Source organism: Mesocricetus auratus, unplaced genomic scaffold (genome assembly GCF_017639785.1).
Source record: "Mesocricetus auratus isolate SY011 unplaced genomic scaffold, BCM_Maur_2.0 Super-Scaffold_100009, whole genome shotgun sequence".
In the NCBI taxonomy this organism is placed as follows: domain Eukaryota; kingdom Metazoa; phylum Chordata; class Mammalia; order Rodentia; family Cricetidae; genus Mesocricetus; species Mesocricetus auratus.
Genome location: NW_024429193.1, coordinates 78,279,308 through 78,297,084, shown reverse-complemented (window position 1 = coordinate 78,297,084; position 17,777 = coordinate 78,279,308). Strand labels below are relative to the sequence as shown.

The window sequence follows — 17,777 nt, the reverse complement described above, 5'->3', positions numbered from 1 at the left end:
TATTGTGTCATAAATATTTTCATAACACCTACAATATACATCTTCGGGAAAAAAACACAGTGAGGCACAGTGAGATTCATTGCCAACTCCCAGCCCTTAGCAAAATCATTACATGTGGTCTAATCAATAACAGATGGATAATGACTGAGGGTTCTGTTGCTTCTAAATGGAAAAGAAAGGCTTTATTTTCCCCAAAGGGTTATAGCAGTGATAGCTTCAGCCATTAGGCAGTATTGTTAATTCCTGTAGCTCGAATGTGTAGAGCATATGGTATAATACTCACCATCTACAGCTTCTATTTATAAAAAGAGTTATAAAATCCTATGCCTTCCTCATCTCAATTTGGGAAATAGCAGCTTAATCAATAAAAACTTAATACTATCTATAAGAATATATTTGATTGTTAAAGTGTAAAATTCAACTGAAGGTTCACAGATTCAGAATGACTTATCTAACACTGCAGAAGTTCCCTTGAGATGCATATAATGTGGTTCTGGTTAATTTTTCTGTATGTTTTTAATTGCTACTTATTTATAATACTATTTTAATGAAAATAAATAGGGAGGTCCTATTTATCAACTAGTACACTGTCACTCCTTGTCACTGCTTTGGTGAAAATGTAAATGTTGATCCAATCCTCAGAGATAGCGCATAAGCCATTCACACTCAATTTAATTTGGGTCACCAAACCTCCAACTTATGGGTGTCCCTCAAAGGGTTACAATAGAGATTAGAAGCAACACAGGATCCTGAGAATGGGACCCACTCCTGCCTCTATTTAACAAAATACATGAGAAATTCTGTTTTCCATGAAGGAAGATACGCACCTGTGAATGTGCAGCTACAGCACACACAAGCTGGTACCTGAAACCCTGTAGGAAATCGTTTAATTACGTGAAGAGAGATTACTTTTCAGTGTTAAAAGATAATTTCTGAGTGAATCCTACATGGCTTGATTGCACTTGAGTGCATCAATATGAATGGAGGTGTAGCATTTGTATCTATTTTTTAATTGAGTAATGTGAATTAACTTGCAATTTATTAGGCCAATATTAAGTGACTTTGGCAGGATGTAAACACACTCCTGGTGACACAGAAATTATTGTCTGCTTGCTCTATATCACCTTTTAAAGAACAAGAACAGCAAACAATTCTGTGGCTCATCTACAAACAGTAGGAATGTCTGCCTCTGTATGTGGTAGAATATTAAGGACTGGGGAATTGTGGACCCAGCAATGCAGCTGCACACTATGGATAGGAATGTCTGCTAAATTGTGCAAGCTCTGCTTTCTGACAGGCAATAGTCAAAATCATCAGAGTATAAAAATGTTGAACGTCGGTCCATGGGACTAGACATAGTAAGGATGGTGATGATGGTTTGCCTCGCCATGCTTGAGTAGACTTGTTATCAATCGGTGCATTAATTCTGTCTGGCTCCTGGAAACAGTCATTTGCTTAATAGTTCTTTTGTGAGCAGGGAGTCTGGCCCAGTCTCAAATGACTCATCTCCCAGCTACACGGGAGTTTAGGCATAAAGGGAAAATAAAATCTAACTTCATTTTTCACAAATAATATTAAGAAGGAAGTAGTCCCAGCATGCAGCACCTTTCACGACAGGACAGAACAGTGTTTTCTTCTCACACAGGTCAGTGTGGAAAAGAACATGGTTTTCCTGTGCAGGTGTCTCCCTGAGTTGGTGTAAAATAATGCAAGCCTAATATCAAATGTGCAGATTTGTGAAGTTATACCGTGAAGCTTAGACAAATTCTAAGGCTCTACCATAACTTCGCCTTTACAATAGTTAGAAATAATTGTTCAATAACCAAAGATGTTTGTCAATTTTTTTACTGTTCTTCAGATTCAAAGAAATCTATCATGTGATTACTACCAAGAAATAATTAAATTATGTAGAAACAATAAGGCAAATATCAAAGCTTTGCTGTATTGCTTGGCAGGTGATTAAACAGGAGGAACTGAACAAAGACCTTTCTGACTGCACCTTGTATGACCTGCTCAAGTACGAGGACTTCAGTGCTGACAAGCATCTGGCTCTTGAAGAATTCTACAGAGCATTTCGTGAGTACAGAGTCGGTCTTTATTTCGTTTTGCTCTTTTATTTTGCGTTGCTTTATGCAATATGTTCTGTAATCCTGATCCCAAAGTACAAGCTGTTTCTTAGGCGAAGTGTCATAATGAAGAGAATTTAAGGTTTTGGCTCCTCCAGAACATATGTAAATTGAGGGGCTTTTGTGGCTCCAGAACCACCATTTGGCCATGCTCTCTTCCCTAGGGTGTCACATGTCCTGCTGACTTTGGTGTGAGAGTACTTTGCAAAGCTGCCTTTTTGGTTGCTCTGGAGGAGGAGCAACACTGACCTGTAGTCAGCGTGTATATAAACAATTTAATTACTTATGCAGTGATATTTAGAGCTTCTTTGGGAAACCCAAAATAAATTAACAGATGAGTTGCGGTACATTCCAGGAGCTATGGCACTTTAGAATGTTTCTTTCATTGGAACAAAACATTATATTTGTGCTAAGGAACTACAGAACAATTTGTATTTGTTTGAGTTGCTTAAATGTTTCTTAAAATGATGAACTGTCTTTTAAAAAGACTATTAATTAAAAATAACTTTAAGGAGAAGGGACTATGAAGCTACAACAAAAACAATGAAAGAATAAAGATCCATGCTCAAGAAAAAAAATAAAAACAAGTGGTTACTGGTAAAGTACTGAAGAAGCATGTGACATTGAGCAGAGCAAATGGAAACAAAACATGAGACAGAGAGCTGGATTGCAGATATACAGATACTCTGCAAAAAAAAAAATATGTTATACAGCTAATGTAAAACAATTTATTTCAATTAAATTAAACTTCCATCTAAAGGGTGACTGCTTTGGGAGAGGTTACTTAAAAATATTATTTCTATTAGCAGTTAGAAACATCTGATGCTTTTACAGAAAATCTAGGTTAAGTTTCTCTTATCTGTGTGAGATGACTCCATGGGACCCACTGGTTTTTGCAGCAATATGTATGTAGGCATGCATACTCATACAGAGATGCTACATACATTCATAAGTTTGCAAAAGTAACTGGAGGCTATAGATTTTAAGATAAGTTATAAAAATGTTCTTAGTGTGCAATCAAATTGTATATTCTCTTAAATTAGAAAGTGGAATTTACCAGGCAAGATGCTGCAGTAAGTTTTTGGTTCATTAAAATGGTTTTAAAAAGCTAATAGGCCAATACCCACTATGAGTGAGTACATATCATTTTGTTTTTCTGGACTTGGGTTATCTTACTCCAGATGCATTTTTTCAAGGTCCATCCATTTGCCTGAAAATTTCATGATGTCACTGTTTGTTTGTTACCACTGAGAAACACACCATTGTGTAAATGTGACAATTTTCTTTATCCAGTCTTCAGTTTAGGGTCATCTAGGTTGTTCCTAGGTTCAAGGTATTATGAATAATGCTGCGATGAACAATGTTGAGCAGATGCCTTTGTGGTATAATGGAGCATCTTTGAGTTTATGACCAAGATTGATATAGGTGGGTCTTGAAGTAGATTGATTGCCAGTTTTCTGAGAAACCACCATACCGATTCCCAAAGTGACTGTACAAGTTTGTGCTTCCACTAGAAATGGAGGAGAGTTCCCCTTTCTCCACATCCCTCTAGCATGAGCCGCCATTAGTGTTTTTTATCTTAGCTATTCAGTCAGGTGTAAGATGGAATCTCAGAGTTGTTTTGAATTGTATTTCTCTAATGACTAAGGACTTGAGCCATTTCTTATGTGTCTTTCAACCATTTGAGATTCTTCTGTTGAGAATTCTTTGTTTAGACCTGTAACCCATTTTTTTCAATTGGCTTATTTTGTATTATGATGTATAGTTTCTTGAGTTCTTTATATATTTTGGAGATCAGTCCTCTGTCAGATGTGGGCTTGGTGAAGGTATTTTCCCATTCAATCTTCAGTTTTGTTCTATTGACAGTATCCTTTGCCTTTTGAAATCTTTTTGATTTCAGGAGGCCTCATTTATTAATTTTGACCCCACTGTCTATTCTACTGCTGTTATATTTAGGGAATTGTCTTTTATGCCAATGCATTCAAGGCTACTTCCCATTTTCTCTTCGACCAGGTTTAGTGTAACTGGATCTATGTTGACATCTCTCATTCACGTGGACTTGAGTTTTATGCAGGGCAATAGATATGAATCTATTTCCAGTCTTCTATGTGCCAACACCATTTTTAAAGTTGCCTTTTTTCCATTGTATAATTTTGGCTTCTTTGCCAACAATCAGGTATTCATGGGTGTGTGGATTAACATCAGGGTCTTGGATTCTGTTATACTGATCTACCTGTCTATTTTATGCAATGCCAAGCTGTTTCTATTGCTAAAGCTTTATAATAGAGCTTGAGTTAGGGATGGCAATACCTCCAGAAGTTCCTTTACTATACAAGTTTGCTTTAGCTATCCTGAATTTTTTATTTTTTCATAGGAAGTTGGGTATTGTCCTTTCGAGGTATACTATCTATAAAGTAGAAGATAACCAGGTTGCAACCCATAGCCCCAGAGAACTAAGACACAATGGTGGTCTAAAGAGGGATGCAAGGATCTCCCTAGGAAGGGAAAATAAAAGAGATCTCCTGGGTAAACTGGAGATAAGGCAGAAATGGGGATGGGAAAAGAAGAGATTGGGTTGGGCAGGTTTGTGATTCTCAATAAATCACCTGAAATCTAAATATTTTACAAAATAACTACATTAACACTGCATACAAAATGACAGAGTTTTAAAATCTGATGACATCAGAATATTACTATTTAAAATCACTGTAATTAAAGACTAGAATATATAACTTTTCATTATTAGAGTAGTCTTGTTTGAGAATAAATAACTAGCCATATTGCTACTAAAAAAAATTATCTATACACTGACATTCACAGTATAAAACATTAAGAACTTTTCCAAAAACACATTGATACTGATCTAACCAGTGATCTAGCAAGGCTCACACACACACACACACACACACACACACACACACACCAGGGTGAGAAAGAAATAAAGTTAAAGAAAGAGGGATAAAGGGAGAGAGAGAAGGAGGGAAGGAGAGGGCGCGAAAGGAATTATATGTTAACATATCTATTCCTTAATTAGATTAAGGGCAAATCATCTCCATTTCTGCGTGTGTGTGCGTGGACACAGGATTCCCTTTGAGCTAAACTGAAAGCTAGATGCATCATTAAATAAGTGAAGGCAGACAACTTCCCCAGACCTTGTACTCACATTGCTCATTTTCCTGATTGAATAACCTAATGCATATTTTCAGAACTTTATTTAACTTTCCAAAACTCTGATCAATTTTAATCTGTGCCCTTGATCCTGTATTTTTCCCACAGAGACCTGACTGCAAAATTTGTTAGAATATCAAGTAAACTGCTTTCCAATGTTAAAATCTAGTTTTAATGGTTTACACTCCACCATTTTTCACCACTAGCCTCTTACTCGAATAGCAACAGTAAAGAAATGGCTATACAACAAAATGAAATAGAAGGTTTCTTTTGTAAGGTGAGTTAGTTTTGCAAATTAGACTAGATATAGGATAGAAAACTGTGTTTGTAGAAAGGAACCTCTGTCTTTTGAAACTATAGATTAACAGAGCATGGGAAATGCCATAGGTCCTGAGCAAAAGTCTGTGAGGATGAAAATGCTAAGGCAGGAAGGAGGGGAACACTGACACAAGATTAGCTTACTCCAGAGCTAGGATGTCAGTTTGGTGCCCAAAATATAAGAGGTCCATTGAAAAGTTCTCAGCAAGAGAGTAGCACAATGCTGAAGTTTAGGCATCACTGTATCTGCAGCTTAGGGAACAGCATGCTAGACTTCTTTAAATTAAAATATCCATGGTCTGAAACATAGAGTCCTAATGCCTTAGTAAATATGTGGATAAAAGTGAGTTCCTAAGGACATTCAATTAAAGAGACCCGTTGATTCTTGTCTATAAATAAGTATCTATACAAGGCAAAGACAATGAGAACCATATTGAAGGATAATAATAATGCTCATATGTTAATTTATTTTTATTAGAATCTTAATAGAATCATTCAAAGAAATGTGTAAATTATATAATCATAAGATACATGCATTTGTGTTTTTGAGCTCAGTTTCAGATGACAAAGGAAACAATGTCAACCTGATTCCTGATTTGTAAGAACATGGTTATGAATAACTCTGCCCTTATACCTGATCTTTTCAGCTGAACAATCTATACAGGATTCAGTAATGTATACCACATGAATGATTTCCCACAATAAATCATAGTAAAGTTAACTTTAAGCACATTTAAAAACTTTCAAGTGAGAAATGTTTCATAAGTGGAGTGGTGGAGGTGTGTGAGCAATGATTTCTGTTTTCTTTCACACACCTTAAAGGTATCTCAAAGAGGATTTAGAGCCCTTCTCTAGCAATGTGAATTGCTGTATTATTGCCTGAAGTCAACATTGCTACACTGCAGCTCAAGTGTAACTGTTTTATCCAACTTCATGGTAGGACATCTGAGAACGTCAAAAGTCAAAAGAGTCAGTTGCAAAAATAATCATGAAGCATCCATCTCGTTCAGAAGCCTGTCTTCAAAAGTCAACACTGAGGTCTGAACTGTGGATGTATATACTCAGCTCTCCACAGGGATGCTCCACCCCTTTCCCTGTCACAATTTAAGTAAGCCTGAACTACGCCTCAACCTATCCTGTCCAGCCAACCAAGGATATCAAAATGCAAGGACATCAAATTGCTTTTTATAAAGTTTAGGTATAGACCTTAGTATTTAGTCTGGTCTTCCATCGCCACTTTTATTTACCATCCCCCAACAGTGCTCATAAGACAAGCATTTTACTGTCCTCTTTCCATCCTTTTCTCTGTAGTGGAATGAAAAGGAGGGAGAGAGCGAGCAGGATTATTTTACAATGCTGAGCATGTGAGGATTTTAGATTCCTAATTTGTAAGCACATGGTTATGAATAACTCTGCCCTTATACCTGATCTTTCCAGCTGAACAATCATAAAAAATACAGTAAATTCTATTTCATCATGTCCAGTGATAAATGATTTCTGTCTTAAAAAAATAACTACTTGCAATGATCTAAAAAATCATAAGAACGAATAGGTAGGTATAAAAGCATGTATAACACCACACCTTTTTATAGTTTTGAAATACACGCTAATAAAAGTTTACTTGTATATACACAAATATTGCTTTTTGTATTATTTATTTTTAAGTTTAAATTTAGATTGGAAACAAGGTTACTAAACAGGTCAGTTCCAGGTCCCTCTCCATTTCCCTCCCCTCCTCCTGTGCCCTCCCCCCAGCCCTGCCAATATCCCCTCATTTCCCCAGGGAGGGTGAGGGGGTAACCATAGTATGTCATTTCATTCAGGGCAGGGCCTAGATCCTCCCCCAAGAGAGCAGAGTGAGAGTGCATTTCACATTGTTCAAAGTCCATGTGTATACTCTGGATGAATACTGATTTACTGCCCAAGGCTCAATAGATTACCTAGGCATCCTCACTGACACCCCCATTCAGGGGGTCTTGATCAGTCCCATGCTGGATTCCCAGGCTGATGCCTGGGAATCAAGAGTTAACCCTTGTCAGTTCAGCTGTTTCTGGGGGTTAAACCAGCCCGGTCTTAATCTCTTTGGTCATCAGTCCTCCCTCTCTGATACTGGCTTTCTTGAGTTCAGCTCAGTGCTTAGCCATGGGAGTCTGCCTCTTATTCCATCAGCCACTGAATGAAGGTTCTGTTTCCCAGACTCTCTGGCCATGGGATTGTAGGCTAGCACTCCCCAGATCTATGTCTAAAACCCATATATGAGAGAGTATATGCCATGTTTCTCTTTCTGTGACTGCGTTACCTCACTCAGGATGGTTTCTTCTAGCGTCATCCATTTGCCTGCAAATCTCAGGGTTCCATTGTTTTTTTCTGCTGAATAGTACTCCATTGTGTAAATGTACCACATTTTCTCCATCAACTCTTCGGTTGAGGGGCATCTAGGTTGCTTCCAAGTTCTGGCTATTACAAATAATGCAGCTATGAACATAGTGGAACACACATCCTTGTTGTATGAATGGGCATTTTTTGGATATATGCCTAAGAGTTGAGTTGCTGGGTCTTGTGGTAGGTTTATTCCCATTTTTCTGAAGAATCTCCATACTGATTTCCAAAGTGGCTGAACAAGTTGGCACTCCCACTAGCAGTGGGGGAGTGTTCCCCCTTCACCACATCCTCTCCAGCATAAATTGTACTTGGTGTTTTTTATTTTAGCTATACTGACAGTAGTGAGATGGTATCTCAGAGTTGTTTTGATTTGCATTTCCTGGATGGCTAAGGATGTTGAACACTTTCTCAAGTGCCTCTCAGCCATTTTAGACTCCTCTATTGAAAATTCTCTATTTAGTTCTGCAGCCCACTTTTTAATTGGATCCTTTGGTGTTTTGGAGACTTGCTTCTTGAGTTCTTTGTAAATTTTGGAGATCAACCCTCTGTCAGATGTGGGGTTAGTAAATATTATTTCCCTCCTGTGGGCTGCCTTTTTGTCTTGCTGACTGTGTCCTTTGCCTTACAGAAGCTTCTCAGTTTCAGGAGGTCCCATTTATTAATTGTTGATCTCACTGTCTGTGCTACTGGTGTTACGTTTTAGGAAGCTGTCTCCTGTACCAATTCGTTCAAGGGTACCTCCTAGTTTCTCTTCTAAGAGTTTCAGCGTGGCTGGATTTATGTTGCGGTCTTTGATCCATTTGGACTTAAGTTTTGTGCATGGCAATAGACATGGATCGATCCGCATTCTTCTACATGCCAGCCTCCAGTTATGCCAGCACCATTTGTTGAAGATGCTTTCTTTATTCCATTGTATATTTTTAGCATCTTTGTCAAAGATCAGATGTTCAATATGTGTGTGGGTTAATATCAGGGTTTTCAATTCGATTTCATTGGTCTACCTGTCTACTTTCTAGAATCAAGCTGTTTTCAGGACTATACCTCTATAATAGAGCTTGAAGTCAGGGATGGTGATGCCTCCGGACGTTGCCTTGTTGAACAGGGTTGTTTTGGCTATCCTGGGTCTTTTGCTTTTCCATACAAAATTGATTATTGTTCTTTCAAGGTCTGTGAAGAACTGCACTGGGATTTTAATGAGGATTGCATTGAATCTGTAGATTGCTTTTGGCAGGTTTGCCATTCTTAATACATTGAGTCTACCTATCCAAGAACATGGGAGGGTTTCTTTAATTTCTTTCTTTAAAGATTCAAAGTTCTTGCGTTACAGGTCTTTCACTTGTTTGGTTAGCGTTAACCCAAGGTATTTTATGTTGTTTGTGGCAATTGTAAAAGGTGATGTTTCTCTGATTTCTCTCTCAGCCCTTTTATCATCTGTATATATTAGGGCTACTTGAGTTGATCTTGTAGCCTGCCACTTTGCTGAAGGTGTTAATCAGATGTAAGAGTTCCCTGGTAGAGTTCTTTGGGTCATTTATGTAAACTATTATATCATCTACAAATAGTGAAAGTTTGACCACTTACTTCCCAATTTGTATCCCCTTGGTCCTCCTTTTCAGCGTATGGCTCTGGCTAGAACTTCAAGTACAATGTTGAAAAAGTATGGAGAGATTGGACAGCCTTGCCTTGTTCCTGATTTTAGAGGAATTGAGTTGAGCTTCTGTCCATTTAGTTTGATGTTGGCTGTTGGTTTACTGTATATAGATTTTATTATGTTTAAGTATGTTCCTGTTATCCCAGATCTCTCCAAGACCTTTATCATGAAGAGGTGTTGGATTTTGTCAAAGGCTTTTACAGCATCTAGTGAGATGATCATGTGATTTTTGTTTTTCAGCTTGTTTATATGGTGGATTACATTGATCGATTTTTTTGTATGTTGAACCATTCCTGCATCCCTGGGATGAAACCTACTTGATCGTGGTGAATGATTGTTTTGATGTGTTCTTGCATCCAATTTGCCAGTATTTTATTGAGTATTTTTGCATCAATGTTCATGAGGGATATTGGTCTGAAGTTCTCTTTCTAAGTTGTGTCTTTTTGTGGCTTGGGGATCAAGGTTATTGAAGCCTTGTAGAAAGGGTTTGGCAAAGACCCTTCTGCTTCTAATGTGTGGAATATTTTGAGAAGAATTGGTATAAGCTGTTCTTTGAATTTCTGGTAGAATTCTGCTCTGAGGCCATCTGGACCTGGGCTTTTTTTGTTTGGAGGACTTTTGATGACTGCTTCTATTTCCATAGGGGTTATACGTCTATTTAAATTGCTTATCTTTTCTTGATTTAATTTTGGCAAGTGATAGCTATCCAGGAAGTCATCCATTTCCTTTAAATTTTCGAATTTTGTGGAGTACAGGTTTTCAAAGTATGACCTGATGATTCTCTGAATTTTCTCAGAGTCTGTTGTTATGTCCCCCTTTTCATTTCTGATTTTGTTAATTTGTATGTTCACTCTCTGCTGTTTGATAAGTTTGGACAAAGGTTTGTCTATCTCGGTATTTTCTCAAAGAACTAACTCTTCATTGCATTGATTCTTTGTATTGTTTTCCTAGTTTCTACTTTATTGATTTCAGCCCTCAATTTGAGTGTTTTCTGGTGTCTAGTCCTCCTGGATTTTGCTTCTTTCTGTTCTAGAGCTTTCAGCTGTGCTGTTAATTCTCTAGTATAACTATTCTCCAGTTTCTTCATGTGGGTACTTAGTGCTATGAACTTCTCCCGTAGCACTGCTTTCAAAGTGTCCCATAGGATTGGGTATGTTGTGTCTTTATTCTCATTGAATTCTAGGAAGTCTTTAATTTCTTTTTTTGTTTCTTCTTTGACCCAGGAGTGGTGCAGTTGTGCATTATTCCATTTCCATGAGTGTGTAGGTTTTCTGCAATTTGTGTTTTTGTTGAATTCTAATTTTAAAGCATGGTGGTCTGATAAGATGCATGGAGTTATTGCAATTTTTTGTAGCTGCTGAGGTTTGATGTTGTCAAGTATGTGATCGATTTTTGAGAAGGTTCCATGTGGTGGTGAGAAGAAGATATATTATTTTTATGTGGATGAAATGTTCTATAGATGTCTGTTAATCCCAGTTGGGTCATTACTTCTATTAGACCCTTTGCTTCTTTGTTGAGTTTCTGTCTGATATTCCTGTCTAGTGGTGAGAGTGGTGTGTTGAAATCTCCCACTATAAGTGTGTGGGGCTTTATATGTGATTTAAGTTTTAGTAATGTTTCTTTTACGAATGTGGATGCCTTTGTATTTGGGGCATAGATGTTCAGGATAGACACTTCATCTTGGTGGATTTTGCCTGTGATGAGTATGTAATGACCTCCTTCATCTCTTTTGATTAATTTTATTTTAAAGTCTAATTTGTTAGATATTAGGATTGCTACCCCTGCTTGTTTCTTGGGTCCATTTGATTGGAAAATGTTTTCCCAACCTTTAACTCTCAGGTAAAGTCTGTCTTTGAGGGTGAGGTGTGTTTCTTGTATGTAGGAGAAGGATGGTTTTTGTCTTCAAATCCATTCTGCTAGCCTGTGTCTTTTTATGGGTAAGTTAAGGCCATTAATGTTGAGGGATATTAATGACCATTGATTACTCATTCTTCTTTGATTTGGAATGGTTGGTGGTGGTGGAATTATGTGTGGAATTTCACCCCTTTGGTCTTTTGGCTACTGGTAGAGAGAGGGATTCTCTAATGCCTATGGTTTTCTGGTTGTAGTTAACTTCTTTGGGTTGGAGTTTTCCTTCCAAAACCTTCTGTAGGGCTGTGCTAGTGACTACGTATTGCTTGAATCTAGTTTTGTCATGGAATATCTTGTTTTCTCCATCTATATTGATTGAGAGCTTTGTCGGGTATAGTAGTCTGGGCTGGCATCCATTGTCTCTTAATGTTGGTAGAATATCTATCCAAGAACTTCTGGCTTTCAGAGTTTCCATGGAGAAATCAGGTATAATTCTGATAGTTTTGCTTTTATATGTTACTTGGCCTTTTTCCTTAGCTGCTCTTAATATTCTTTCTTTATTCTGTATATATGGGGTCTACATTTATGCATGCTAACATTTATATTGAAGAGGGCAATAACAGCATATCATGATTAAAAGTGAACTCCAAGGAATTTCAGGGACAGACAGATGGTAAAGATGTGGGGTACACATCCTTTGTTCTTGCACACTATACAAGAGATTCAGAGGTTAACTGAGCCTTCCGTAGCACACTACCCAGCACAGACCAATCATTCCTTGGCTTATTATAAAGTTGCAACTATGATTAGCCCATGTGTGTTAACAATACCACACACATTATTACAGTCTCTAATAGCACGTTACCATTTGGTACAATGTTTGGGTGCATTTTATTCTTTTAAAAAAAATACACAATGCTTGTTTATGTCAACCATGTGGCTTCATTTTCAGTGCACATATAATTGTGTTCCATGCATTTAATCATCTCAGGGAAGCTTTCCTGCAGATAAAAGTGATGTTCTTTTCAAAAATAGGAAGTCCTATTACTGTGTTGTAAAGTTTGGCTCTAGAATATGGCATCAAGGAAATTATAAATGTGTGCACTTTTTTATTTTTGAATTTCAAGGTAAATATATTCTTTTTAAGTCATTTACAAAAATGTGAAATTGAGAATACTATTAAGTACCTGAATCCAGGGCTATTTCTCACAGAAAGGCATATTTTCTGCTTTTAAGTTGCTGAAAAAAAACACATAACTGCTATGTTGATAGGGGTTGTTTCCAAAAAGATTGAAATCGCAGACTAAGGAGACAGCCTGGTCTCAAATTTAAACCTTTTGCTGGTGGTGCTTTCTACATCTGCAGTTCATACATTTCGGGGCACACAAAGAGGAAATGTTACACAAACATAATACATTTTTCTTTCACGTATATTGTTAAGATGTTATTTTTCAATTTCAGTGTAAATATTTATTGGCAGTGCTGTTCAGAACACTTCTGCCTACTATTTAAGCATATGGAACAAGTGTAGGAATATTTCATTATACTTTTCAGTAGCATGGCAGGTGTCTAAGGGTGCAGATGAAAGACGAATACATTTAAAATGATTTCACGAAAAATATAGTTTATACAGGAAATGTGTCTGTAATTATACTTAATACAGTCATAAAACAAAACTAATGTCTGAACAAAATGCTTCCAGTTAACATATTCTAGTAATAATGGAATTATGAGAAAGATATTCGGGTTTTTATCAAATAATTCCAGTAAAATTAATTTCATCAAGCATAATATATTATCTATACATGCACTACATGCCAAAATTACTACTTTACATCTTCACTGTTTTCACCTATCTTAATTTGGTATTATTTCAAGCTATATTTTTCATGAGAAAAATTAGTTAAAACTTCAAAAAGTTAGTTAATTCTTGCCTCAATACTGTACATACCTTCATAAAAGATTGGTGAGACCTGGGTGTTGGAGATCATGCCTTTATTCCCATCACTCGGGAGACAGAGGCAGGAAGATCTCTGTGAGTTTGAGGCCAGCCTGTTCTACAGAGCAAGTTCCAGGACAGCCTTCAAAACAATACAAAGAAGCCTTTTCTCAAAAAAAAGATTTGTGAGAAATAATTTTTATAATACATTTATAATTTTCCTACCATGATATTTATAAAACTTTCTCATAGTAATATGAACTGCTCTATAATATGATGTTTTACAAAGCAAAACATATGACTAATTTATTTAAATAACTCTCTATGTTATAGCAAAACTTGTTGAAAGGATTATTAGCTTAGGTTTTGTTTCCTGGATGAAATTACATGTATATTTGACATATTTTTCAGATTTCCTGAAAATACTAACAATAATATATACAGCTCACATTTATTTATATACAACTGAAATATGTACTCAATTCTGCATTTCTGGTTGTTAGGATTGTGGTAGTGTGCTACAGCATAACCACGTGATTACATTAGCCACTACCTGTTGTATGCTTTAGGAACAATGAACACAGAAGGTCTATGGACAGATAAGGAGAGGGAGATATTAGTCACTCTTATTTGACTGAAGAAAAATACTGACTATACTAACTGAGATATCACGTTTTGCTGTTTATGTACAAATAATCACTATATCTCAAAACTTTTATGTATTTGAGGAGAGTAAAACATTAACCACTATGATTTGAGGATTACACACTGCATAAAGTTATTAATTAACGATATTCTATATTATGATGCAACTTAAAATATTAATAATAATGCTAAGAATTTAATTTGGTGCTAAGGTGCAGCATTTTTTAATGCCCAGAAGTGTCCACCTTAGGAAAAAGTCCCAGCTATCACCATCTCAAACAACACCAAGTAAACTTGGGGAGAATACTGAAGCATAGTTATGTGTTATAGTCTTATCCAACTTAAAAATCCATTACCTTTGTGAAGAAATAATTTTTATAATACATTTATAATTTTTTCCTGGAAGTATCAGTAGTGCCAGATCCCTCCTCAAACCTATAATGACTCCCTCTATAATGGTATCTTTCATCCTGCTCTCCTCTGTTCCTCCCCTGACTAGACCTTCCTGCTCTCCTGTGTCCTCCTCTGAACTCCTTTTGCTCCCCTGTCTTTTTGCCACCTCCCTTTCTTCCCTCCCCCATGCTCCCAATCTGCTCAGGAGATCCTGGCCCATTCTCCTTCACTGGAGTACCATGCATATCTCTCTTAGGGACCTCCTGTGTCCCATATACTCTGTCAGTGGGATTGTAGGCTGGCACTCACCTGATCCATGTCTAAAATCAATATATGAGTGAGTATATACCATATTTCTCTTTTTGTGACTGGGTTACCTCACTCAGGATGGTTTCTTCTAGTGCCATTAATTTGCTTGCAAATTTTAAGATTCCATTGTGTAAATGTACCACATTTTCTATATCTATTCTTCAGTTGAGGGGCATCTAGGTTGCTTCCGAGTTCTGGCTATTAAAAATAATGTTGCTATGAACATAGTAGAACAGATGTCCTTGTTGTATGGATGTGCATATTTTGGTATATGCCTAGGAGTGGAATTGCTGGATCTTGAGGTAGACTGATTCCCATTTTCCTGAGGAATCTCCATACTAATTTCCCAGTGGCTATAGGAGTTGGCACTCCCACCAGCAGTGGAGGAGGGTTCCCTTTTCTTCACATCCTCTCCAGCATAAATTGTCATTGGCGTTCATATTTTAGCCATTCTGACAAGAGTAAGATGGTATCTCAGAGTTGTTTTGATTTGCTTTTCCTTAATGGCAAACAATGTTGAGCACTTTCTCAAGTGTCTCTAAGCCATTTTAGACTCCTCTATTGAGAATTCTCTATTTAGTTCTATACCACACTTTTTAATTGGATCCTTTGTTGTTTTGGAGATTTGTTTTTTGATTTCTTTGTAAATTTTGTAGATCAGCCCTTTGTCATATGTGGGGTTAGTGAATATCTTTTTCCCATAATGTGGGTTGCTTTTTTATCTTGTTGTCTGTGTCCTTTGCCTTACAGAAGCTTCTCAGTTTAAGGAGGTCCCATTTGTTAGTTGTCAATCTCAGTTTCTGTGCTACTGGTGCTATGTTCAGGATGTGGTGTCCTGTATCAATTTGTTTAAAGGTACCTCCCATTTTCTCTTCTAAGAAGTTCAGCATGGCTGGATTTATGTTGAGGTCTTTGATCCATTTGGACTTAAGTTTTGTTCATGCCGATAGATTAATGAGAATCTGGCTAAGTGTAGGATGTCAGGGATAAGAGTGTAGAGAAATGTGCAGAGGTGGAACATCTAAACAGATTTTCTAAAAATAATCTAAAACTAGAGGGCAAGGTGACAGACATTGCCATCTGAATTTGAAAGAACCTCACAGTTTCATTGTATTTTAAATAATATTTCACATCAATATTGCTCCTCTTGTGTCCTTTGTGGTAATAGTTGTTCTTTTAAAAAATGATATTTTGTTTCCAAGGAAGAAAAGCTTTGGAGTGCATGTGTGAACCATTCTGTTCCTGCAAGTTCTAAAGAATTCTTTGTAGCAATGGTGAAAGTAGTAATTACCAGTCAGGGGACATTCACAAATGCTAATACCTTTAGTTATTATTATAAATAAAAATTTTAATTTCTATTTTAATGGCTCAACTATGTCTTAGAAGAATTAATCCTCCAATGTGTTAGCCCCTTGAGGCTGCTATATGGTTTCCCGTAGCTCTGTCTAGGGTTTGCTTATAGGATTTAAATTAGTATATAATACAGTGACTCCAAAATTAGGGCAAACTTATAATTTTACATGATTTTTTTGTTCATGTACAAATCATCTTTCACATAATATTCATTAGTTCCATCACAGAGACTAAATGAACAATCTTAATACACTGTCTTTATTGAAATACAATAGGAATTTATAACAACAAACCATACTGTAATACATAAATCAGAAATTTAACACAAAGACACAATAGTAATCATTGAGTACTTCAAGGAAGAAGAAATAGCACCACCAGCATCAAACTTTGGAGTACAGTAAGGTTAGGTTAATGAGAAACTGGAGAGTGAGATGGAGGACAGAAGCATCCTTAAGTACAGAGGGTTTACCTTCCCTTTCTCTCCCTCAGAGGCACAAATCATAGTGACTTTAAAACCCCACATAAGCTTTAGTAGTCAGCAAGTTTTCTAAATATAACCATGTTCATTGCATGCTGTTATGTGCATCTTCTCAAATGAATATTACTGTTTTTCAGGTTTCTTTAGCCACCCTCCCAATAACTACTACTTCTGCTCCTACCCCTGATTCTCTGGGTAAAGTTTTAGGACTAAAACTATCAGTGACTTTTTTTGCCAGCAAATACAGTAGTGGACAATGCAGACACTCTTGCCTCTGGTTTAGCCTTGGAAAATGTAATATTCAGTTTCTTTAATCCCTGCCTTTCTTTGTGTTTTTTATTGTTAAATCATTCTGACAATGAATTGTGGTCTCTCCTCCCTGTGCTAAAGCTTGCACTTCTGAGTTTTCCTCTTCTCTTGACATGATACCTGATAATCTTTAAAGAGATTTAATGAGGAATTGTTAAGATCAGACAGGTATGTGGACATGTTCTTGGGGGATTGTCTTGATAATTAGTTGATATTAGAAGACATCCCACTGTAGGTAATATCATTCCCTAGGCAGAGGCTCCTTAACTGTACAGAAAACAACTACTGAGGAATACTGTACTCATTCTGCCTCTGTTCTTGGCTGTTGACATTCCTTTCTTGACTTCCTTATAGGAAAGGACTATGACAGGGATTGTAAATTAAATAAACCCTTTCAACTCTATATTCCTTTTAGAGAAGGTATTAGTCACAGCAATAGAAATGAGGTAAAACAAATTCTAAAGTCTGAAGAAATAGCAACTGCAGAAATATTCATAAAGAATCCATTAATATTCATGCAATAGTAATTGATGATTAATTTCAATATGAGTGTCTTTATAAAATGAACATTATAACCAGTCTCTACCTGTGAGGACAAATTAAACCAGCTGACATTCACTGGCACTCCAGGAAGTTTGCAAATGAGAAACACTGAATACACTGGAAGCTTTATCAACAATTTTTCAGTTTTAAAAAGTATTGCAGCCCAGATATGGAAAGGAAGGCCTGGGCCCTCCCCAAATGATCCCGTGGACTTTGATGACCCCCTGTGGAGGGTCTCACTATCCCTGCAGAGTAGGTGGGGGTGGGTTAGAAGGTCAGTGGGAAACATGGGAAGAGGAGAGGGTGATG

General features: G+C 36.9%; 1 protein-coding gene across 2 annotated transcripts in view; it reads left to right on the top strand.

Moving 5' to 3' along the window:
* Positions 1 to 17,777, top strand: part of Fstl5 (follistatin like 5) — a 579,517-nt gene that overhangs the window by 316,908 nt on the left and 244,832 nt on the right. For both annotated transcript variants that reach the window (XM_040752632.1, XM_040752631.1), the window contains exon 6: positions 1,956 to 2,076. In XM_040752632.1, the coding sequence (XP_040608566.1) occupies positions 1,956 to 2,076 (121 nt within the window). The remainder of the gene's footprint in view (positions 1 to 1,955; positions 2,077 to 17,777) is intronic.